The 21,234-nt window shown below is 38.9% G+C and overlaps 1 protein-coding gene across 8 annotated transcripts in view; it reads right to left on the bottom strand.

The window, feature by feature from the left end:
• Positions 1-243: 243 nt before the first annotated feature.
• usp54b (ubiquitin specific peptidase 54b) overlaps positions 244-21,234 on the bottom strand; it is a 73,147-nt gene continuing 52,156 nt past the window's right edge. For 5 of the 8 annotated variants that reach the window (XM_028029782.1, XM_028029781.1, XM_028029783.1 and 2 more), the window contains 8 exons: positions 20,157-20,531; positions 19,746-19,873; positions 19,513-19,671; positions 13,502-13,649; positions 8,035-8,804; positions 4,939-5,066; positions 4,696-4,827; positions 244-2,374 (listed from right to left, as the gene is read on the bottom strand). In XM_028029782.1, coding sequence (XP_027885583.1) covers positions 2,288-2,374; positions 4,696-4,827; positions 4,939-5,066; positions 8,035-8,804; positions 13,502-13,649; positions 19,513-19,671; positions 19,746-19,873; positions 20,157-20,531 — 1,927 coding nt within the window. In that variant the 3' untranslated portion in view covers positions 244-2,287. Of the gene's footprint in view, positions 2,375-4,359; positions 4,497-4,695; positions 4,828-4,938; positions 5,067-8,034; positions 8,805-13,501; positions 13,650-19,512; positions 19,672-19,745; positions 19,874-20,156; positions 20,532-21,234 lie in introns of all 8 variants that reach the window. The other 3 variants (XR_003597059.1, XR_003597060.1, XM_028029785.1) reach the window with 3 other exon arrangements.

Raw genomic sequence — 21,234 nt, 5'->3', positions numbered from 1 at the left:
TGGGTAGTTTTATCAATACATTCTTCCACCTCCAGCACTTTGAGGACATTCATGATCTTGACCTGACCCAAAATCAAACCGAGCTCAACACTCCTGTTTTAATGGATTTCTAATAATATATAAAAAGGCTGAGGTTGTTAACTGAAAAATCAGTAGAATGTGATTTTCTTTTTATCTGATTAACTATAATTGTAGCCCTATTTTGTTTCTCCAACATTTTTTAAATAATGATGACACATTACGGTGGTTACGCCCCCTACGGGAGGGCATTAGTAATAACTTTATTGCAAAAATACAGGATCCCTCTTTCCCCGATCAACACTGACACACGCTCAGCCTACATATACCCACGTAAAAACCCACCTCCAGCGGCTGTCCACTCTTCTTCTGCCTCCAGCCGTCACTCAGAAACACACATGTCAGTTTACATTCATTCGCTTTCATCTCCTCTGTCCACTCGTTGCATCCCATCAGCTAACACGTTAGCATGTCGACGCGGAACAACAAAGATCACCAGCAGCATTAAAACACGAGTTCTCCTAATCGTCGTCTTTGTCCGTGTGAGCGCCCCCTTGTGGGCGGGTGGGTCTACTTCCTGACTGTCTCTTGACAGGACTGTGAGGGAAGGTTGATTTGCATAGCGGACTCATGCGCTACAATTGGCTACATTCTCCCACATCCACAACCCAAACAAAAATAACAATCAACAACAACCTAAATGAACAATGAAACACAACAAGCTAAGTGCCAACCTTTGGTTTTTGTTACAACGATCAATCAATGTCAGGAAATTCTTGCAAAACTTTACATTGGCCAGTTGTGTGTGTGTGTGTGTGTGTGTGTATATATATATATATATATATATATATATATATATATATATATATATATATATATATATATATATATATGATAAAGTATATAATAAACTGACTACACATGTCAGAATGCTACTCATTTGTGAGGGAAAGGATTTCAATGTTCACACCACAGAGTAATGGTTGACATCTCTGAAGAAGATAGCTCACTGGCTGAAAATATACCTCTAATACATATTTATCATATAAAGCATACTCTATCAGACATGTTTACTGTATCAGGCTGAAGATGTGCCGTTTTTGCTCCCATCTGGGTCTCGAAACCAGCGTCAGAAATCATAAAAGTGGGAATTTATAAGTGCCACTGAAGTTCACCTGAGGCCTTGAAGTAAAACAAAACCAAAAGGACTTCTCTCTCTCTCCCCATCAGCCTTCGATTAAATCTGCACTTCTTCCCTACAAAGTGCACTTGAATCATCCACGTTCATTGATAAAAAGCCTGTAAGAGGCAGGTTTCCTAACCTATATTCCTCTCTTTCTCTCTCTTGTCTTCTTTTCTCGACTCTCCTCGGTTGTGGTGCTACTGCTTCCCTTTCAGAACAAAGAAAAGCAAAAGAAAGCAAAGACCAAAGTACAGGAAATGCTTTTCTCGTTAAATCTCCCAGTATAAGCGGGAGAGCCGTCATTAAGTCAGCGAGCAGTTTCTTTTTGGGTGAGGGAAAGGGGGACGAGTTTTGGGAGTATTTTAGGGGCGGAAACTCCAGCTAGACACTTGTGAAGTGCACTCCACTGCTATTTGAAATGCAGACATGAGGAAGTACCACTTTTAGTTTATCAATATTTGTTAATTATCAACATTCCATAAGGTCTTATTAATTAACATACAGGTTTCATACATGTGTTTTTCTGTACACGTTTAGTTATCAGAGTTCAGTCTCTGGAGGGAAAACAAAAACCTCAAGGAAACCCAGCAAGAAAACGTGAGCAAAAATATGGCTGTCAGTTCAGCTACATGTGCGTCCGACGGGAAAATGCCCATGAAGAAAGAGGAAGAGGCGTGGCTACTTTGTTAGAGTCTCCCATTGAGCTGAAAGGTCCTGTTGGGGCGGAGGATGAGTTTGTCCGAGTCGGACGGACAGCGAGAATCCTCCTAAAAAAACCCGCAGGGAGACAAGAAATAGTCCCGGGAAAGAAAGGGAGGATGTAGTTTAAGGGGTCAGAGTGACTGCATAGACAGAGTAAGTAGGGAGGGAAGGCAAGTAAAGTGGGGAGCTTCAGGCGCGGAGGGAGGCTTGACGTCAGTGCAGATGTGTGCGTGCATGTGTTTGTTTCGAAGGAGAAGGTGCTGGAGCAGGACGGCCGTTGAGACAATGGTCCTGAGCCGATCATAGGTCAGTCGAGGCGACGCCGCCTGGGACCTCGACACCGCTGCGCCGTGGGGAGGTTTCAGAGGAAGGCGGGGGCGGATATCAGTGGAGCAGGGCGGGACTCTGGTCCGAGGACAGCTTGACCCCCGTCAGACACAGCCAGAAACTCCCAGTGCTGCTCGACAGCTCCTGGACAGGAAGAACTACAGGTTAGGGAAATAAACGATACCTTGGAGGAGAAAACTCCTGATCAAAATGCTAATACCATTTGAAAAATGGAAACATTTTGTACTGTTGGATCTTAAGAAGATGCCCTTCAGCAGATTGGAGAAACCCAACAATCAGTTGCACCTCTTTATATTAGCTAGGTACAGCAGATAGTCTTCTCTGTCTTAAAAGATTATTTTCAGCGTAATTTAACGTCTTGAAATTGGGCATCTGGTTCTTTAAAAACTCCTGCTTTTCGGGAAATTATGCCTTTAGGAAGTTATTATAACATTGCTCCTCTATTAACCCTTTAACAATGTTTTACTAGGATTTCGCTAAGAAGTAGCTGGTATAATGAGCTCAGCAGATGTGCAGTTCGCTAATTGCTACTGGCTAGTCTGAAGGAGCTGAGTGGGGGAGGGCTGCCCTGTAAAGCGGAAGCTTGGACACTGCAGCTTGGAGGCGGAGCTAGGTCCAACCAGGTGTTTTGCACAGCTGAATGGTTGCCATGGAGACCAAAGGATTTCTCAAGCATGAAAGAACGAAAGCAACACTTCAGGCATGTCTTTGATGAAGGAATAACATTATAACATGATGTGAAGCTGAAAACAGTTCTTACTGCTGCTGTTGAAATGAATAAACTGAAGTGACATTGATGCTCTCAGAGGTTCTTCAAATGGATTTTATTCATATTTTTATTTCAACATGTTGTTTACATTAGTTTTATTTTTATGTTTTACTCATGTCTTCTGTCCTTCTTTCATTTTAATTTGACTTGTGGAGTTTCAAACAGTTATATGTGAATGCTTCTGGTCACGTTGAAGTGTCCTTACTTTTTAAAGTGTGTGTGTTCATGGTTATTCACACACACATGCATACAAATGTGTGCTTTGTCTATTTTGTTATTTTTCTAACAGTTTTCCCTCCCCGCGTAATTTTCCATCAATAAGGGTTTCCCCCAATGTATTATAAGCCTGGCGGGCCACCAGGCTTTACCTGTGTCCCCGCCAGGCTTAGCATTGCTTATTTATTTAAGTCTTTTTAAAATGTTTGCATTTTTAAAGTCTTTATTGTTAGTGTTCAGGTACTAATCATCAAATCTTCCAATAACACATACAGTAATTATCAAGTGATATTTTCAAATTTCCTGTCAACTTTAAACATTTTTTAACTCAAAAACACGACGAACCGCTGGATGAATGACTGAATTAGCATCCAATCACTGGGCTTAGCAAGTTTTCGGGGGAAACCTTGAACTCTATGAAGAGCTAGTTCTGTTTTTAGCACTGACCTTTTGTGAGTTACATTTTGTTATGGATGGAGACAAAGACAGTATGCTGGGCAACTATCCTGTCAGCAGCTTTCCTCATGAGTGTGAAGGGTATTACAAAAGATTTCTGTCTTAAAATCCATTTTTCTTTTGGTCTTATGTGGTAATGGTAGGTATTCTCAGCTGAAAACCATAAAAATCTTAACCACTTGTAATCCATCACTGTGCATGTATTACAAGAACTTCACTTTTTGAGTTGATTAAATATTCAACAATATTCAAATTGATCCAGATGTTTTATTGTTTCTGGGTTTACAAAAACAGTGTATTTGTAGATTTTGTCTTCCTATTCTTACAAGAAATAATATTTGTTTTGTTGAACTTAAAAAAAACAACACTTCTTAGTCTCTCCCAAAGACCAAAATAATCTATTTAGCACCTGACAGTCGAAGGAAATTAGAGAATATTCCCATGATAAAGTCATAATAAGTGCAAATTAAAACTATGCTGCTTTAGTGCCGGATTAGTCTAGAATGCCCGAAGCCATGAAACAAATTCAATCTGGGATCTAACAAATGGCCCTTATTTGGTTACTCTCACATGAATCATTTAAGTCGCTCACTTCCAATTTATGTGGCACACAAAGCAGCAGAGCCAAAACATGAGCAGTAAGCTGCTCTAAAGAAGCAAAGTTTACCTGTGAAGCAGTGAAGGGAAGTGGTGATAAAGAGGTGTTGGTTATGAGGATGGAGGAAGTGATGGTAGTGGAATAGCAATAGGGACTCAGAAGAGAGGAAGTAAGCAAGGAGAGGCACTGACATCAGCCTGCTTCACCTTAGAGAGAGACAGAGGAGACGCAGAGAGCAGGGGGACAGATTGGAAACAGGAGAACAGGAAGAAATGAGACAGACAGTGAAGGGGGGAGAAAAGCACAGGGACAAGCAATGCGTGAAACGTGACCAAGGGACATCAGGCAGATGCAGTTAAGAACAAGGCCACAAGGAGGCAGCAGAGCACTGGAAACCCTACTCACAAAGCTGCGGGTTGTAGTGAGGCGGCTGCGGCGGGAGGTCAGTACCGTGCCGCTCAGGCTGCGTCCGATTCGCCTCTGGTTCTCCCCATCGTCAGGCTCCGCCCCCAAATGTGAATCCCGCAACATCACTGGCTGCAAAGAAGGAGAGGGAGACAAAACGTCCCTTATCGTCTCTGACTGATGACCCGTGAACACGTGACGAGATTCTGCAAAAAAACAAAAAAATCATTAAGCAGGTGTTGCCTTGTTGAGGTAGGTGGGGGTGCTGGTGCTGTCCGCCCCGTACACACTCCTCTCCATGTCTGCGTTGGGGGTCTTGGAGCGCGTCTGCCCTCCCATCCTGGATATCAGCCTCTCAGATGGGCTGCAGCCTGCAAACATGCAGATGAAACGACTAATTGTGATCAATTCATTACTGAAATAATCATCGACTAATTTAGTGATCGGTTAATCATTAGTTGGAGAATACAGACTCACAAAAGGCTATTTGTAGAAAAAAAACAAACATACTCAGAGCAGTAATTGAGCCAAAACTGTAGAAATATATTTACATTTTGCATTGAGGATGGAAATTCCTTTGTAATTAAATATGTTTTACCCAAAACTACTCAAGTGACAAGAAGTTTAAGCTTCACCCAGTTCAAATGTTGTTTGTTAGGCAATAAAATGTTTATATTCTTATTTAAACCAAAATGAAGTTATCTTTATCATTTTGTGAATTCTTAGAAAGACTTACTGTAGGAAATGTAAACTGTTCCACCGGCCATAATTACATGGTTACCACTGCATTTTTTCCCCTCATCTGGCTCTGATAGGAAACTGGGAAAATGAAGCCACTTAGCTAAGAGAAAGTCATTAAAAGTTCTTTAATTTTTATCAGAAAGAAACTGTAACTTTAGATTAGTTAAATAGTGCGATAGAAAATGAAGAGTTTAGCATACAGCCCATCCATTTTAAACCTAATTATGTTCAAAAATTGAACTCCATCTGTCAGTGTCGAATATGAGTCACTGCCCAAAGTGAGTCACTATACGCAAAAAAATATTCAGACCAAGGCAGCACAGAACAGACATTTCAATCCTGGAAGCTTTTGCCACTGTTTTGTTGTTGTTGTTTTGTTTTTTTTAAATCTTATCAGTTGTGGCCAGATGCACAGTGGAATTTATTTTATGACAAGAATATCATATATCAGATGGTTCCTGTAATCAGTGCCAGTTCACAAAGCTTGAAATGTTCAGCTCCTAGATCAAAAGTGAATCAAATCAATGAAGGCAACCCTGAAAAAATCCGAACTAGTCTCAAAGTTTCAACATGAATATGTTAATTTCATTTAGAGAGCAGCCTTCCTATACATTTTTTCATGGAAATATTCCACTTTTTATAACTCAAATATACACATTTTTTCTTTCTGTTTTTAAAGCATAAACAAAGTGTTTAAAAAATATGTGGTCAATATTTCTACAGAGGTCAGTCGATAAATATGTAGTCTGCAAAAACCATTGATATGCGGTCCCTTAATAATTCCTACCAACATTAAAGCTTTGACTTTAATGAGGCCAAAATCCTCACAATTTAAACTGAAGTCTTAAAACACCACCAGGTTGAAGAGGTTCTATAATTAAATCCAGGTTTTATTTAATTATATATTCACTCATGCAACATGAAGTCTTCTACTGATATTCCAGCCATGCTTACATTAATAAAGGTCGCAGCAAAATGTTAGTGGTATGATTTCTGAATTTTTTTGAGAGAAAAGGTTTCTAGGAAGTAAATGCAAAACCGCAACATGAGGCATGGCCCTGGTTTTCATTTTTCACAGTAAACTTTTGAAGTGAGGAGAAACCCTTTCTTAATTTTTCCACTCAGAAACGTGTGCACAGATGAACAAGCTGTGCATGACCCAACTCACAGGTTGAGCCCTTAAGGGGAACAATTACAACTTTGTTATTTGCAGAGATCCACAGAGGTCTGTGCAAAAGCCTCACAGTTTACTACTAGATGTTAAAAACTACACTGTTCAAGATTGTGATTCATGAATTTTTTGTAGGTCACGACACTTATTTACATTTCCATGTCTGAAGATGACACATTTGTAAAAAAAAAAATAAATAAATTTTAAAAAGAGGGGGGAAGCATAAATAAAACATTAGTGGCTGCCGTCATTGTCATATTCATTTGGGGATTTTAAAATGCAGTTGAAGTGTTTTTTTTCTTTCAGGTGGAAGAATGATAACGCACAACTTCAGTAAAATTTGAAACAATAAATAGGTTCTTAAATTTAATGCAGATTATCACAAATTAATTACTAAAACTTATGCACATCGCCTCACATATGCATACAGTCACTAATAGTTAGATAAACTATCTATTAGCAGGTTACATCATACACTTTTTATAGTCATCAGCAACGTCTTGCGGTGATTCCGGCTGGATATTTGAACACTCTTTAGAGTAGATTAAGTGGAGAAGAAGTAAAATATTTGTTGTTTTTTTTACACATACCACAAATTTTCTATATTTTTCAGGTCAGAGCCATTATTTATTCGTCTACTTTTCATCTAACTCAAACTGTCACCTCCAAAAATAAAGTTTTTAAACAATACGAGTAAGAGTAGCAGTAACAGTAAGAGTAGCGATACTTTAACATATTTTTACTCAAGTAAAAGTAAAAGTACCCATTCAAGAAATGACTCAAGTAAGAGTGAAAAAGTCTTTGGTGAAAAGGTTACCGAAATACTGAGTCACTGATGAAAACATCAATTGTTTAATATTTCAAAAATACATCATCAGACGGACCAAAATATAAACTTACTTGGAAATTTTGGTATTTAAAAGATCGAACTGAAAATTATTTGTATAATATAATCACAAAATAACAAAATCAGGCAAAATAATACATTTTCTAAATCAATTTCTTTCAATATAAAACTTATAAAACTTTAACAAAAACTGCAGTTGTGTGTCTGATAAATATTTGGTCAAATTAAACTTGCTCTTCATTATTCAGTGGGTAGAGTATCCAGAAATTTTACTCAAGTAAAAATAACAATACTTTATAATAATATTACTCAAGTCAAAGTAAAATGATAACTAATTACAACCCATCTCTGCCAAATACATTTTTACTCTTAATTGAGTAATTTGTTGGGTGGCTCCTTTTTACTTTTACTTGAGTAAAAATATGTTGAAGTATTGCTACTCTTACTTGAGTACAATATTTGGCTTCTCTACCAACTTCTGAGTAAATGTATGAAACCACAATGTGTCTGCAGGTGTGTGTGTGTGTGTGTGTGGGCGTATGTGTGTGTGGTGGGAGCGGGGGTGTGTGTGTGTGTGTACCTGATCTTCCAGCCTGCAGACTGGCCTGGTAAAGGGAGTCCAGCTCGGACAGCTCAGCCTCTTCACGGTCACAGCAGAGATCGCTGTGCTGCCCCGGGGCATGCTGGGAGCTGTAGTGCCCTGGAGAAGACTGACAACTGTAGCTGCAGCTCTGACCGGGGTTCTGCGGCCTGATGGGAAAGCACCGGTCCGGGGGCGTGTCATATGGTGTAACCACGGCGTCTGGGCGGTCCAGGCTCCAGGAGGACCAGTGACGAGTGCTTCCATCGGCGAGGACCGCGTGCTGCTGCCACCCTTCGTCGGGGCAATGTGGGCTGGGCGGCTGCCAGAGCGGGGTGAGGGGTTTCCTCTGCCCATAAGTTTCCGGAGGGGGCGACGGGGGGTTGTGTGTGGAGTGTGAGGAGTGTGCGGTGTGTGTATCCCAGAGACGAAGAGGAAGTGAGGGTAGAGAGATGGCTAAGTGCTTCCCCAGGGGTCGGACACTCACTCCCCCGGCCTGCAGTAACTCGCACAGCCTCACCCCCGTCCCCTCACTCCCATCCTCACCTTCCTCACCAGCGCACCTGCCCTCCTCCTCCTCACCCTGAACGGACGGGCTGCAGGGGTGACTGATGCTGAGGGTGAGCGTGGGTCGAGGGGGAGCGGGGCGGTAAGGCGGAGGAGGCGGGGGCGGATTCTGACCCTGAGGACCGGCCCTGCTGCTCGTCGACTCATCCTCTTCCTCCTCCTGATTGGGTGTCAGCAGTACTTGGATCGAGCCAGACTGTTCACTGGAGCACACAAGAGAGGGGAGGGTCAGACAACTCAGAGCAGGAGGAGGAGGACAAAAAAAAAAAAACAGAAAAAACGAGCAGCTTTGACGTCAGGTGAGTTACTGCATCGAGGGAAGGTCACAACAGCGGGGTAAACAAGCACAAACACACACTTACAGAACCAAACACTCGGTGATGATGCCGCCTGCTGCAATGAGCCGTGCTGTTTATGACGGATCAGTGTGTTCAGAGAAACCCTAACAGCAGATTCCACTTTATTAAAGATCCTAAAGCACAAATCTACATATACCAACATGATAATTAACGAAGCTTCTGCTGCTCTAAACTTTGGACCACCATATATTATTACTTTATTGATTTGCTTTCACTGATGTTTAAAGCAGTTGATCTTCAACACCCTGCCAGAGTTTTAAAGTACCTATAATTTCTTCATGCATTACTTCCAGGCGTGTAGTCCTTTACAGTGGCGTTAATCAATACTTCTCCAGGAGTTATGAAGGTTTTTTCAAAGTTTTTCTCTTTACTTCGGCTGCTTTTTTGCTCATTTTCTGCCCAGTCCTCCTGCCTGATAGTGAATTTTAGTTAGCGATTAATCTACTGATTATTCTGATAATTAAAGGATTAATCAATTGACAATCTACAGATTTTTCATTAAACCACTTAAGCCTTTTTTTATACAACACTAGATATACATTAAAATATGAAACTAAACAAATCATTTAAATCCTTTTTTAAGTAAGAACGTAAATATTTTATTTATGTGAAGCTGAAACTATGCCGCTTGAGGAGTTTTGGGTCAAATCAATTTTCAGACAAAGATGTTTTCGTCTTAAATGTGCAAAAAAAACAACAACACTGTTTTGGCTTAGATACTGCTCTGAATATATTGTTTTTCTGAGCTTGTATACTCCAGTTAACAATTAATCACTTACTAAACATGTCGATGATTATTTCAATAATGGATTCGTCACGACTGATCTGACGAATCAATCGTCAGATTAATCGCTTCAGCCCATATCAAGTAATTTTTGCTTTAAAGCCAAAAAAAATACTGAAATACCATTTTCTCTGTCACACTTTGTAATCTTTGTTAATGATCATAGTTTCATTTGGAACAGGCTTCAAATTAAAAACACTCTCCGTGCTTATTGTCCAGTAATGGGAGCTGGAACGTCTTTAGTGGAAAAACAAAATTTGACTTTTCTTTCCCACTAAACAGTGCTGTTGTCATGACAACCTGGTGGCGTATGCTGCGTTCACTGATTGGAAAAAAACTGAATTTTGGAGTTTATGCCGGGGCTGATCAAGCTGAAGATTATCTGATTAACAGATGATTTCTTTTCTATTCGCTTGAAACTACTCCCGTAGTTTCTACTATTTTGTGAATTTCGTTCTCATTTTATTTGTAAATTATAAAACCAATGAATATAAGGTTTGCTTTCTGTTTTAGACATACAAATTAAAATAATTTTATTTAGTCTTGTGCTACATTTAAATACAATGAAGCCACTGTATTTCTAATGAAAGTTATGGGAAAATAAATTGAGCTCCTGTCTAGTGCAAACACACTGGTTCATTTCTTGTTCATACTGTACATTCATTAATTTTTACATACTGGATTCATATGAGCTTTATGCTATTTATATATATTTTTAATTTTACTGCAAAGTAATCGACTCTTTTATTAAGTAGTTAATTAATATATGGAGATGATTAAAGTAGTCTGAGTGACTGCATTTTTAATTTTATTAATTTCCAGTTAAACCTTGTTTTTGCCAACAAGGAGTTAAGTTCTGGTTTATTTATGCATGATGTTTAAAAGCCGTTGAAAGCTGAAGTAACCTACTGCAGGAAATGGTTGCAGATAACCTGTAAGTTAAGTGACAATCTGATTAGTCCTTTGAGACAAAACAGGGACATTTGAGTCTTTTTAAGGATTTTTGGTACATCTTTCTAGATGTTACTTAAGCATTAGGTATGTAAAGAATATAAATGTCAGTGATTTTGGCTCAATATTGATTTTTATCTGTGTCTGCTGTTCAAATATGTGAAATAAATGCCCATGAACAAGTTTAAGAGCCTCTTTATGCCTAAATTACTCACAAAACTGTGAGGTTGAAATATGCTCAAAAGCAAGTAAAGACCAAGGAAATGTTTGTAAAGAGTCGAACATTAGCGATTGTGCAGAGAAAGGTTTTATCCTTGCATCGAGTACGTTAGAGTATGTGTGAAAAGCAAGTCCGTAAATGTGATTATTTTAGTTTGGTGTCACATAGCCTATGTGTCTACGAGAGCGAGAGCATGAGCGACCCCATCCTCCACATTAACTCTCATGTCGCTTTTCATGCCCTTGTAATTACGAAGAAGGCTCAGCAGCAGCAAGCTATAAATCAGAGGCTTATGTTGATCAATAGAGGAGAGGAGGAAGGTAATAAAAAAGGCTGAGTGCTGAGAGCTTTACTTCCACCTACTCCTTCCTCCAGTTCCACTGGTAACAGATGGAGTCACTTTTTTTTCCCGAAAGTTCACTACCGTCTAAACAGAGTTGTAATGAAATGCAGACTAAAATCAATATTAACAAGTTAGCACATCCAGGCTTTATTTCCACCGATGTGATTACAGAAAGTTAATTTGGCTCAGAGCAAAGGAAGATGCCTAATACATTTTCATGAGCACCCTTAGGGAAACTATTTTTGTAGTACTGCACCACGGCTCGATTAGCTTCAGAAAAAGCGATTGAATGTAAAAGAAGGCGGAGGTAAAGTTCATTGTAGACGCATGCAGACTCAGAAGTAGCTAACTCACTTGTTAGCTCTTTATGCGAGCAGCTACTTTGATGGTTTTAATTCTATTAAATATTTATGTTTTCAGAATTAAAACTAGCAAATTTTAATTTACTTGAGCGAAGGTAAGTTTGAAACCTGGAAAAGTCCTGTGCTTTATATGTTATTGACAACAGCATCATCAGGGATGGTCAAAGTTTGATTTCATATCTGTTGTTATCCAATCCCAAAAAATAGAGAAAAAATAAAGCACTGGCAAAATATATATATATATATATATTATTGAAAAACTTCTCTGTCTTTGGCAAACAACGGCAGTTCTGCAGTGCGTCTACTGTGGCTAAATGTTACAATTACACTATTTTAAAAATTATTTTATCTTGAAAATGCTACAGTATATTTTCTGCCAATTTTCTCCTTAATCAGTAGAAAACTTGGCTGGGAGCTGGAATTTTTTGATATTCACTTTCGAAGTGAATGCACCATATACTACAAGAGGCTATTAGTTTGCCTTGTGAAAAACACTCTTTAGTGCAGACTGCTACTAAGTGAAGAAATCTCAGCATTTATCTATTTTCAGATGTCAAGACTTCCGCAGTTTATGTAGAGAGCAAGAAAGAGCAAAACCTTCAGAAGATTACAGGAAGGATAGAAGAGGTACAGCAAGTCACTTGGTTATATCCTTTACAGCCTCCAGTGTTTGTTACAGAACGCGCCTGAATTGGAAATGTTGGCAACTTGTTACAAGATAAAGGTAACAATCCTCTACACTTTGCTGCTGTTTTAGTAATAAATGCATTTTTATCCATGCTGATCGTAAACAGATGATTCTGGGATCTGCTCCTGCTATAAACAATTAATGACAGCTCACAGAAAGAATTATTACTATATGTTAAATGTTGTTGGATAAAATAATTATTTATAATAATTAATAATTATTTATAATAATTATTTATTATTATTTATTATAATAATTTATTATAATAAAGGTAACATTCACAGGAATACGATCAGATACTGGACTAAAATGACCAAAAAAGCAGCCAAAGTCCAAAGAAAAACTTAGAAAGCCTAAAGAAATATTAATCAGGAACACTGTAAGATGTTAAAAGTATGATTTGGACTCTGGATGAAAATGATCAAAAAGGGATGGATAGCTCAGAATCTGAAAATGCCCTTTTTAATTATATTTGTGGTAATTTGGCAAAAAAAAACCCTTTTTCCTAATTGCATGTGTTTTTTTAACTCTATGAGCAAATATAATCTCTACTTTGAATGCTTTTAATTTCATAGATGATCAACTGACATACAGTATATTTGACAACATTTTGTTCACCTCTCAAACTAACATATTGAGAAACGACCAGACTGAATTACTGAAACACATTCAGCATCTAAGATCAAGAAAACAAACCACAGCACAGGATGTTTGACTGCAGCTGCGGGACAGAAGCACAGTGACAGCCTGTGGCTTTACAGTTCAGAGAAGGACGGGCCAGCAGCGCTGAAACAGCAGAGGGAAGCTTTGGTGGCGCACACAAACAACAATGCAGAAGAAGCAGTGAAGCACAGAGACGCAGAGAGCAACACCGACTCAGTTTTCATTCTCAACGGAAAAACACAGCAAAGCAGCAAAGCTTTTACTGCATTGCAACAAATACACAAAGGGGACAAGAAGTTCCTCTGTAAAGTAACAAATGTGTGCTTGAGAACACACATTCAGACACAAAAACAGCTGGAGGCGTTTGGGTGGGGGTCACAACAACACAGGCCAGCCAGAACTAATGGAGAACACCCAACAACAAGTTGAGATACACAGAGGGTCGGTTTGAGCTGAGGAAACGGGGATTTTTATTCAGGCACCGCTGCAGACACATAAGGTGTGTGGGGGGTGAGGGACAGTTGTGGTACCTGCTAGGCCCCTGTGGATGGGCGTTTCCCGTGTCCCGTTCCATTTCCTGTTCCTGCCTGCGTTTGATTGGGCCCCCAGTGCTCCTCATGCACGCAGCTACAGCCAATCCACTATGAGCGTTAGCCTCATGCAGGGGTCTGAGCACAGCTGGGGGTGTTAACAACAGGGCGGGAGATAAAAGGGACAAAAGACAGAGAGATATAACGACAGAGTGGCAGCGAAAATGTAAAGAGAGCATAAAATTAGTGGAAGAAGGTTAGGATGAGAAAACAACGGAGACAGAGAAAAAAGTGCAGAAGAAGGAAAGTTTGTCTTTTGGAGGGCTGGGGGCCTGCATGCATTACACTGCAAAAACACCAAACCCTACCAAGGATTTTCTGTCCTGTTTCTAGTTCAAATGTCACCTAAAACAAGGCAAAATTAACTTACAAGTAAATTTTCAGCTGGTTTTAAGTCAATATTGATTAAAAAAGGGATTAGTTCTATTAGCAGATTATTTCACTTATGACATGTCCAAAAATACTTAGAAAGATTTTGTGTTTTTGCAATGTACTCTCCCCTACTGATAGCCTATTTGGACTTATCTTGAATAGAAATGTTAGCTAACATGGCATGTTTTCATCTAACAAGCCCACAAACATCAGTGATCAAAGACATTTAAGCTGAAACTCTTACTGAGCCTAAAGCTGTGCTGTCTGCAGACATAGCAGTAAGTGCTTATTTTGCTCTGAAACCTCTGATAAAACATTTAGCAGTTGCTCAGATTCTGGCTCATTTTAAATTAATTTAGCAGCAGTGCAGTAGTTTGTTCCAAATGAACATTTCAGTTTTGGATAAAGATGTACTACAAATCAGAGTCAATGATGAATAAAAGTTACAAATATTTTTACTGTGGTTTGCTGAAAAGATGTCTTAAGAGTCTAAGGAAAGATAAATGTTTTATTGTTTATGTTGAATAGTATTAATATGGAGGGAAAAACGTGAAATCTCCATATCTACTATTAATCTGAACACTGACACAAACAAGAGAAGGCACATAAAAGCTAGTGGAGCAATGCTTTCAGGTGATATTAACTTCACACTTCTGCTCAAGCATCAGCCACTAAATCCGTACAAATCAGAAGAGGAAGATGAAAGTCAAGAAAACAAAAGCCGAGGCTGTTCATGAAGCGACAAACGTCAAACAGGAGAGAAAAGCGAAACAAAAAACCCCACGGTTTCTCAGTGAGCCACTCTGAATTTAACGCCATTGTGAAAAATAAGCAACGATATAAAGTTCATGAGTTGGCAATTTGGTAATGTAGAGGTCTTTGAAATTCTATCTGTAACTTTTTATCCCCTATAAAGTATTTTAGAATATTTTTTCTCACGATACAGCAGTATTAGTGTACAGAGATTGTAATTCAAATCTGTCAAAGCAGATCCTAATGCACTGCAGCCTGAGCCAAGTGAACATGCTAACGCAACAAATGTATGCAGGCAGTAATGTGAGTAACCAACTTTATGATGTTTTTTAATGCAGGTAATCATTTCTTAGCCATGGAGCGATTTGTGTCACAAAGTTTGAGAGACTGGTAGGAAAATAAGTGAATTTGAGTAAGGTTGAAAACTAAACCACAGAACTGAGACGGTAAAAAAATCAAGACATATGACTTTATGTTTGATGCATCCAAAACTTCTGTTTTAATTTTACTAGATCTCATTACATACCGACTAATCTAGATATTATAGATCTTCTTTATTAAACAGTAACTAGCCTATGTCATTTGGCACTAATAACTTAAGTGAATAAATCCCATTTGGGGATCTTCAGGGCTCCATTATGAGAACACTTCTTTTCAGTATCTGCATGCTCCCCTTATTTCTTACACATGTACACTGATGACCCATTGGAATATATTTTTGAAACCTACCTAATCTTATATTTTTGAAATTAAGAGTAACCACATCAGTCTTCTTTTTTCTTCAATGGGTGTGTTTGCTCTTTGTTATTGTTCTTCTTTTATTATCCATGTTGTATTTTAATTGGGTTTTGATTTCTGTAGTTTTGATTTGAAATTGTCGGTGTGTTGCTAGCGGTCTTGGCCAAGTCGCTCCTCAAAAAGAGATTTTTAATCTCAAAGAGACATTAAATAAAGGTTAAATAAATTCTAATATTAAATCAGTCCACTCCCATATTTAATTTGCTGCAAGGTTAAAGGCTTTCCTGATAAATTAGGACATGGTTAAACTTGTGAATGCTTTTTTCAGTAGGTTAGATCATTTAAATGTTGTATAAACAGATATTTATCAGGAAAATCTATAAATTACTGAAGGCTCTTGGATTAAAACCATTTTAGAGTTGAATATCTGCTCTGAACCGTCTGTATGTCTCAGGTCATCTGAGACTTTTGGACCCAGTATTCCCAGAACCAAAACTGTGGAGGAAACAACATTTAGCTTCTATGTTCCTCAGCTCTGGAGCAAACTGTCTAAATTTTGAAATGTTCAGAAAATGTCAAGGCTTAAGATACTCTAAACACAGCCTTCCCATAAAGATAAAAAATATTTAATCTTTCTCATCTTAGTTACATGTTAAAACGTTTTTCAGTTTCTTTTATATATTGTTTATATTTAGTGCATTTTTTCCTGTTAAGAATTTAACTTGAATCATGCAATACAAATAAACTTTGCCTTAATGAATCCACATTTTTAAAAAATCTCAATTTTGAAATTTAAACAATAAACATTAGATTTGTTTGTAATTTGCTAAGTTGCATGGAAAAAGTGAACCCAACACCAACTTAAATGCTATTAATCTGCAGCCCGCCTGTTGATTTGAGTGGTTTACTGGCCGGTGTCGTCCTATTGATGCATTGCTGCTGCAGGACTGTGGCATTTTAACATCCTTGCTTCTAAGGGAGGAATAATGGAGGCTTGATGATGGCTCTGCCGTCCCTTAAAGTATGATATTAGATTAAAGTCTGGCTCAGTCATCGATACGGATGTGTCGAACCCAAATTCTGTTACATAACTGAGCTGATAGGAATGTCATCTATTTGTTCACAACTTGTCCTTTCCATTCATTAAGGCTGCCTGTACTGTACTGTACTGTAGTGTGTGTGTGTGAGGGCGTGTGTGTGTGTGTGTGTGTGTGTGTGTGTGTGTGTATGTACATCACCAGGCGCATAAGGCTGAACACACTGCTGTACCCACAGTAGGACAGACATGACACAAACAGGAATGTATTAAGTAAATCTTAAAGTGTTGTAAGTTTTATATGATTGAAATGGTTAAGACACCAAAATTCACCTCAAGTAAGGTGCTTTACATACTGTGGTTGTCTGATAAATCCCAAAGTTAGGCCTGTAAACTGACTTTATCACTAAAGTTTCCTTATTAAATCAAAGCTAAGTATTAGTATTAGCATTAAATCAGTAGTGCAGCTTATAATTACGGTTACAAATTTTTTATTTTAATTTTTTGTTTATATTTTTATTCGATTTCTTTTGATTAAGGAATATACTAGACGCTAACTATTTTATTACTGTATTTTATTGGTTATCTTTTATCATTTTTATGTATTAAATTTATATATTAATTTCTTTGTGCTTTTAAGCTTAATGTAGATTGTTCCCTGGAACAACATACAATTGATCTTGATTATTATGAAGGTAATTGAATCATTCCATGTAAAGCACGGACTGCAACACCAAATGTTTGAGGCGTAGTCTGAGTAACTGATTTAAAAGTAAAGTAGAAGTATCAAAATCAATAAAACAACATTAACTTACCCAGCTGTGTTTTACACTGCATTATCTTTCTGCATCAGGTTGTACATTCTTTCCACTTGGTAAATTCCTCCAAATCGATACCACCACATTTATCCTACAACTTTGTGGTCCCTGAGTTCAAAATAAATTAACAGAGTGGCTATTATTACGCTGGAATCGTTGCATCCTCCCGGGTCACAAAGGAAATTATACCACTATGGCAATAAGTCGTTCGTTTATCATTCCTCTCTGATTTGATGGAAGTTTACCCAAGAATGTAAAATTACTGAAGCCATAAATCACACGCCTAAGCCTTGTTTTCCACTAAGGGTTGGAAGGACAGTTAGTATTTTGTATAACTTGATTGAGAAATTGGAAATTTAAAATTAAGTGGGATTTGAAATATGAATTATAAAGACAATGTTTGAACACTTTTCTGGTCATTAAAGGTCTTGTAGCAATTTCTAAGTTGGACGATGTAGACTTCAAGTTTTATCATGATATTTTGTGATGATAAAAACTCTTTATTCTTTTTTTAAGTACCGGTAGGTATATGGCTGTGACTGCATGACCCAGCAATCCTGGCCCCACAAACACAAATAATGCTGCTGAATAACATATGCATTTGTAATATGATTCTTTACGACACCAGGCAAATGAAGAAATGTGATTCATATTTAAACAAAATTTCTAAGTTGTTGATACTCTCATTGAACAAACAGTAGAGAAAATACTCAAATTAACAATCCTGTCAATATTTTTGTTGAAGGTTAAACTTCATAAATTGGAATTCATTGATTTATTAATACAACAATAAATCAAAATTTTTATGATAAGAAATTCATCGTGACAAATGATAAATAAATGCTCACACCTAGTTTGATTCTTTTTGGCTACATGGAAAAAGCAAAAATACCACAAAGAGACAGATGGAGCCCAAAAATGATTTCAGACAAAAGTCAAAACTCACTCTGATGGCTTACCAGACAACAGGTGACCACATCTTAAAATGCATTTTCCTATCTTGATTCACTGTCTCGATTTAGGTTTGGACAATGAATAAAGCACCCCAGAAAATGGGAGATCATGTATCCTACACATTGTACTTACTGGCTATGAATATATGGGGTACTTCAGAGTGTTTTTAGGGTACCAGTAAGGTACCTTTGGGCTGATTACTAACAACATAACTGTATGATTATTTACTTTTTTGCATCATACAGGGTCATTACATGAGTGTACCTATGTGGAGCCTAATGGTAATGGAGTAGACCAACCATACAGTGTTATTTATAGCATATCTGCAGAGATGTCAAATTTAAGATAGATTTTTATACTTACTTCTCCTAACTTATTTAAATTTTTTCTGAAAATATCTAACTTTTAGAACTTCTTCTCTCGGTGGCATCATATAACCTTCTGTACGGCGCATTTACAAATCAGGATAAGATGAGAGTTTGAAATCATCCATTTATGGTGAAAAAATTATTTTGCAGCTCATTGATAGCATTTTGTGGTGACTTACTGTACTGTACTTACCGTCCTCCTATGGGGGTACTTACAGAGTACTTACTTAAAGGGGACCTATTATACAAAATTCACATTTGGCATGTTTTACTCTTTCCATTTGGATTACACCTGCTTATAAAAACAGCCCAAGCGATTAAAAAAAACAACAAACATCCAGCCGTTGTTCGGCAATAAGTTTAGATTTTTTGGTGTCTAGAAAATCAGCCATTTCAAAAGCTTCCCGATTGTTAAGTCACAATTGATGGGTACTGCGCCATTACCTAGCAACCCAAGTGGAGCTCCAGCACATTTGGTCAGCTGGTTTTACAGCTGTGTGAGCTATACAATGGCTGCTGGAAAAGACAAGTGTTTGGTTGTTCACTTACCATCTAGAAACCACTTGCTACATTCTTGTTGGTTATACTGCTCAAAAATCTGTGGTTGTATAATTACGTATCTGTTTGGAGTCATTTTTGCGTGGGCGTGTAAATGTTGAGTTAGGGGGAGTGGCTAACAGCAGCTTACTTGGATTTAAAGTGACAAGAACTTCTAAAATAGCTCACTATGACAGGAACTTAAAATAGTTAAAACTGACTAGACTAAAATCCCATTATCTAAGAATAATTATTTTGAGCAAAAAATGTTTTGTACTACCCCTAGATCTATGCTAACCTGTTCAAAGAAGCATAATAGGTCACCTGTAAGTACAGAAAAGTTGAGCCATGCTCTAATAGTTGTTTCACCCGTACCCTGGTGTTGGAGCTGGTCCAGGTCCATGAACTTGCTAGGTCTGGGGTTGAACCCCTTGGCCGCTTCCCGCTCCGCCTCCTTCCGCTTCTGCTGCTCCTGCTGGCGGGCTCTCCTCGCCACCTCCTCCTGCAGCTCATCCAGCTCACTGCGTCCAGAGCCTGAGAACAGAATAACAATAAACAACTGGTCGCACCTAAAGAAGCTGCGTGTTACTGCATGTATGAGGGCGGACCTGTGTCAGAACTGCTGACCCAGCAGGGATGTGGCAGCTCCTGCATAATAGCACCACTGCTTTTTGACTTGGGCACTGATCGCCATGAAGGTCCAGACATCAGCACCCGTTTTTGTTGCCCCACCTCCCTGTTGGGAGGCAGAAAGGGTGAATTTAGCAAGAAATGCAGGCGTAAAAGGGGAAAATGCTGATAAATGAGACAATTCAAGCAGATTAATGTGTTAGGGGTTTAATTTTTTGTTACGGAGCACCTCTTTTGGATCATTTGTTCTTGTTAATGTCACATTTATGTTTCATGCTGATAAATTGCAATTGGACAGAAAAGAAGCAAGGGAATCCACAAGAGGGAAACATGATGGACAACAGCAGCTGAGAGCCAGAGACAGTAATTGATATTTGTGCGTGTTGTACCTGTCAGGACTGCTGCTGTTCCTCTCGCTGCTTTCGTAGCCACTCTCCATTCTCTGGATCAGACGTGGCTGGTGCTCCACCCCTCTCAGAGGTGGAGGAGCAGGAGGACCCATAGTCCGCCCACCGCTTAAAGACCTGGGCTGCCCAACCAGCCCAAACCCGACCTCCCCGGTCTCCCTCCGTTCCCCGTCCTCCAGTCCAGGTTGTGTGGCAGCTCCCACAAAGGGGAGAGGCTGCTGGGGCTCAGCGGAGAGAGACGGGCCAGGTGCAGCACCGTAGCCCAGCTGGGAGTCTCTTTGTCGGGTGAAAATGCTGTCGATGTTCAGCGCCTCTCTCCTGGGCCTCCAGGTTGGCCGGTAGCGGCTTCCAGAGGAACTACAGCAAAAAATGTGGATGATTAGAAGTGTCCCGGTTGTTAAAAAGAACAACCGGGACAGAAATCACAAGAATTATGGACTCTGTAGAAAATGCAATGAGCTACACAGTTCGTAGATCAAAGCATTCTCTGACAAAGGAAATAATGTTGCTTATTTACATTTTCTACATGCTTTGCAAAATGTAAGGTGGTGCTTTTGCAACCCCAAAAAGCACCTAGAAATGTTGGTTCCTTATTTTTGTAAACAGTCCTTGTCTCAATTAGGAAATTAATTTATGTCTTTCTACATACTAAAAATTATGTCAAACTCAAGACAAATGAGGTAAAAGTAAAAAGCTATTACAGTTAAGACTTTTTATATGTCAAGCTGTGTCAAGGTTCTAACTTCTGGCTTATCTTGTATGTACGTATGGATGGATGGATGGATGGATGAATGGGTGGGTGGGTGGATGGATGGATGGATGGATGGATGGATGGATGGATGGATGGATGGATGGATGGATGGATGGATGGATGGGTGGGTGGATGGATGGATGGATGGATGGATGGGTGGGTGGATGGATGGATGGATGGATGGGTGGATGGATGGATGGATGGATGGATGGATGGATGGGTGGGTGGATGGATGGATGAAAAATATGTCAATCAAATTCCAGATTTTTCCAGGCCGAGGAAAAGTCGAGGAACTCGTGAGTATAATCT

This window comes from Xiphophorus couchianus, chromosome 10 (genome assembly GCF_001444195.1).
Source record: "Xiphophorus couchianus chromosome 10, X_couchianus-1.0, whole genome shotgun sequence".
Classification (NCBI taxonomy): Eukaryota; Metazoa; Chordata; class Actinopteri; order Cyprinodontiformes; family Poeciliidae; genus Xiphophorus; species Xiphophorus couchianus.
The sequence above is the reverse complement of the archived record's forward strand: the minus strand, read 5'-3'. Positions and strand labels throughout refer to the sequence as shown.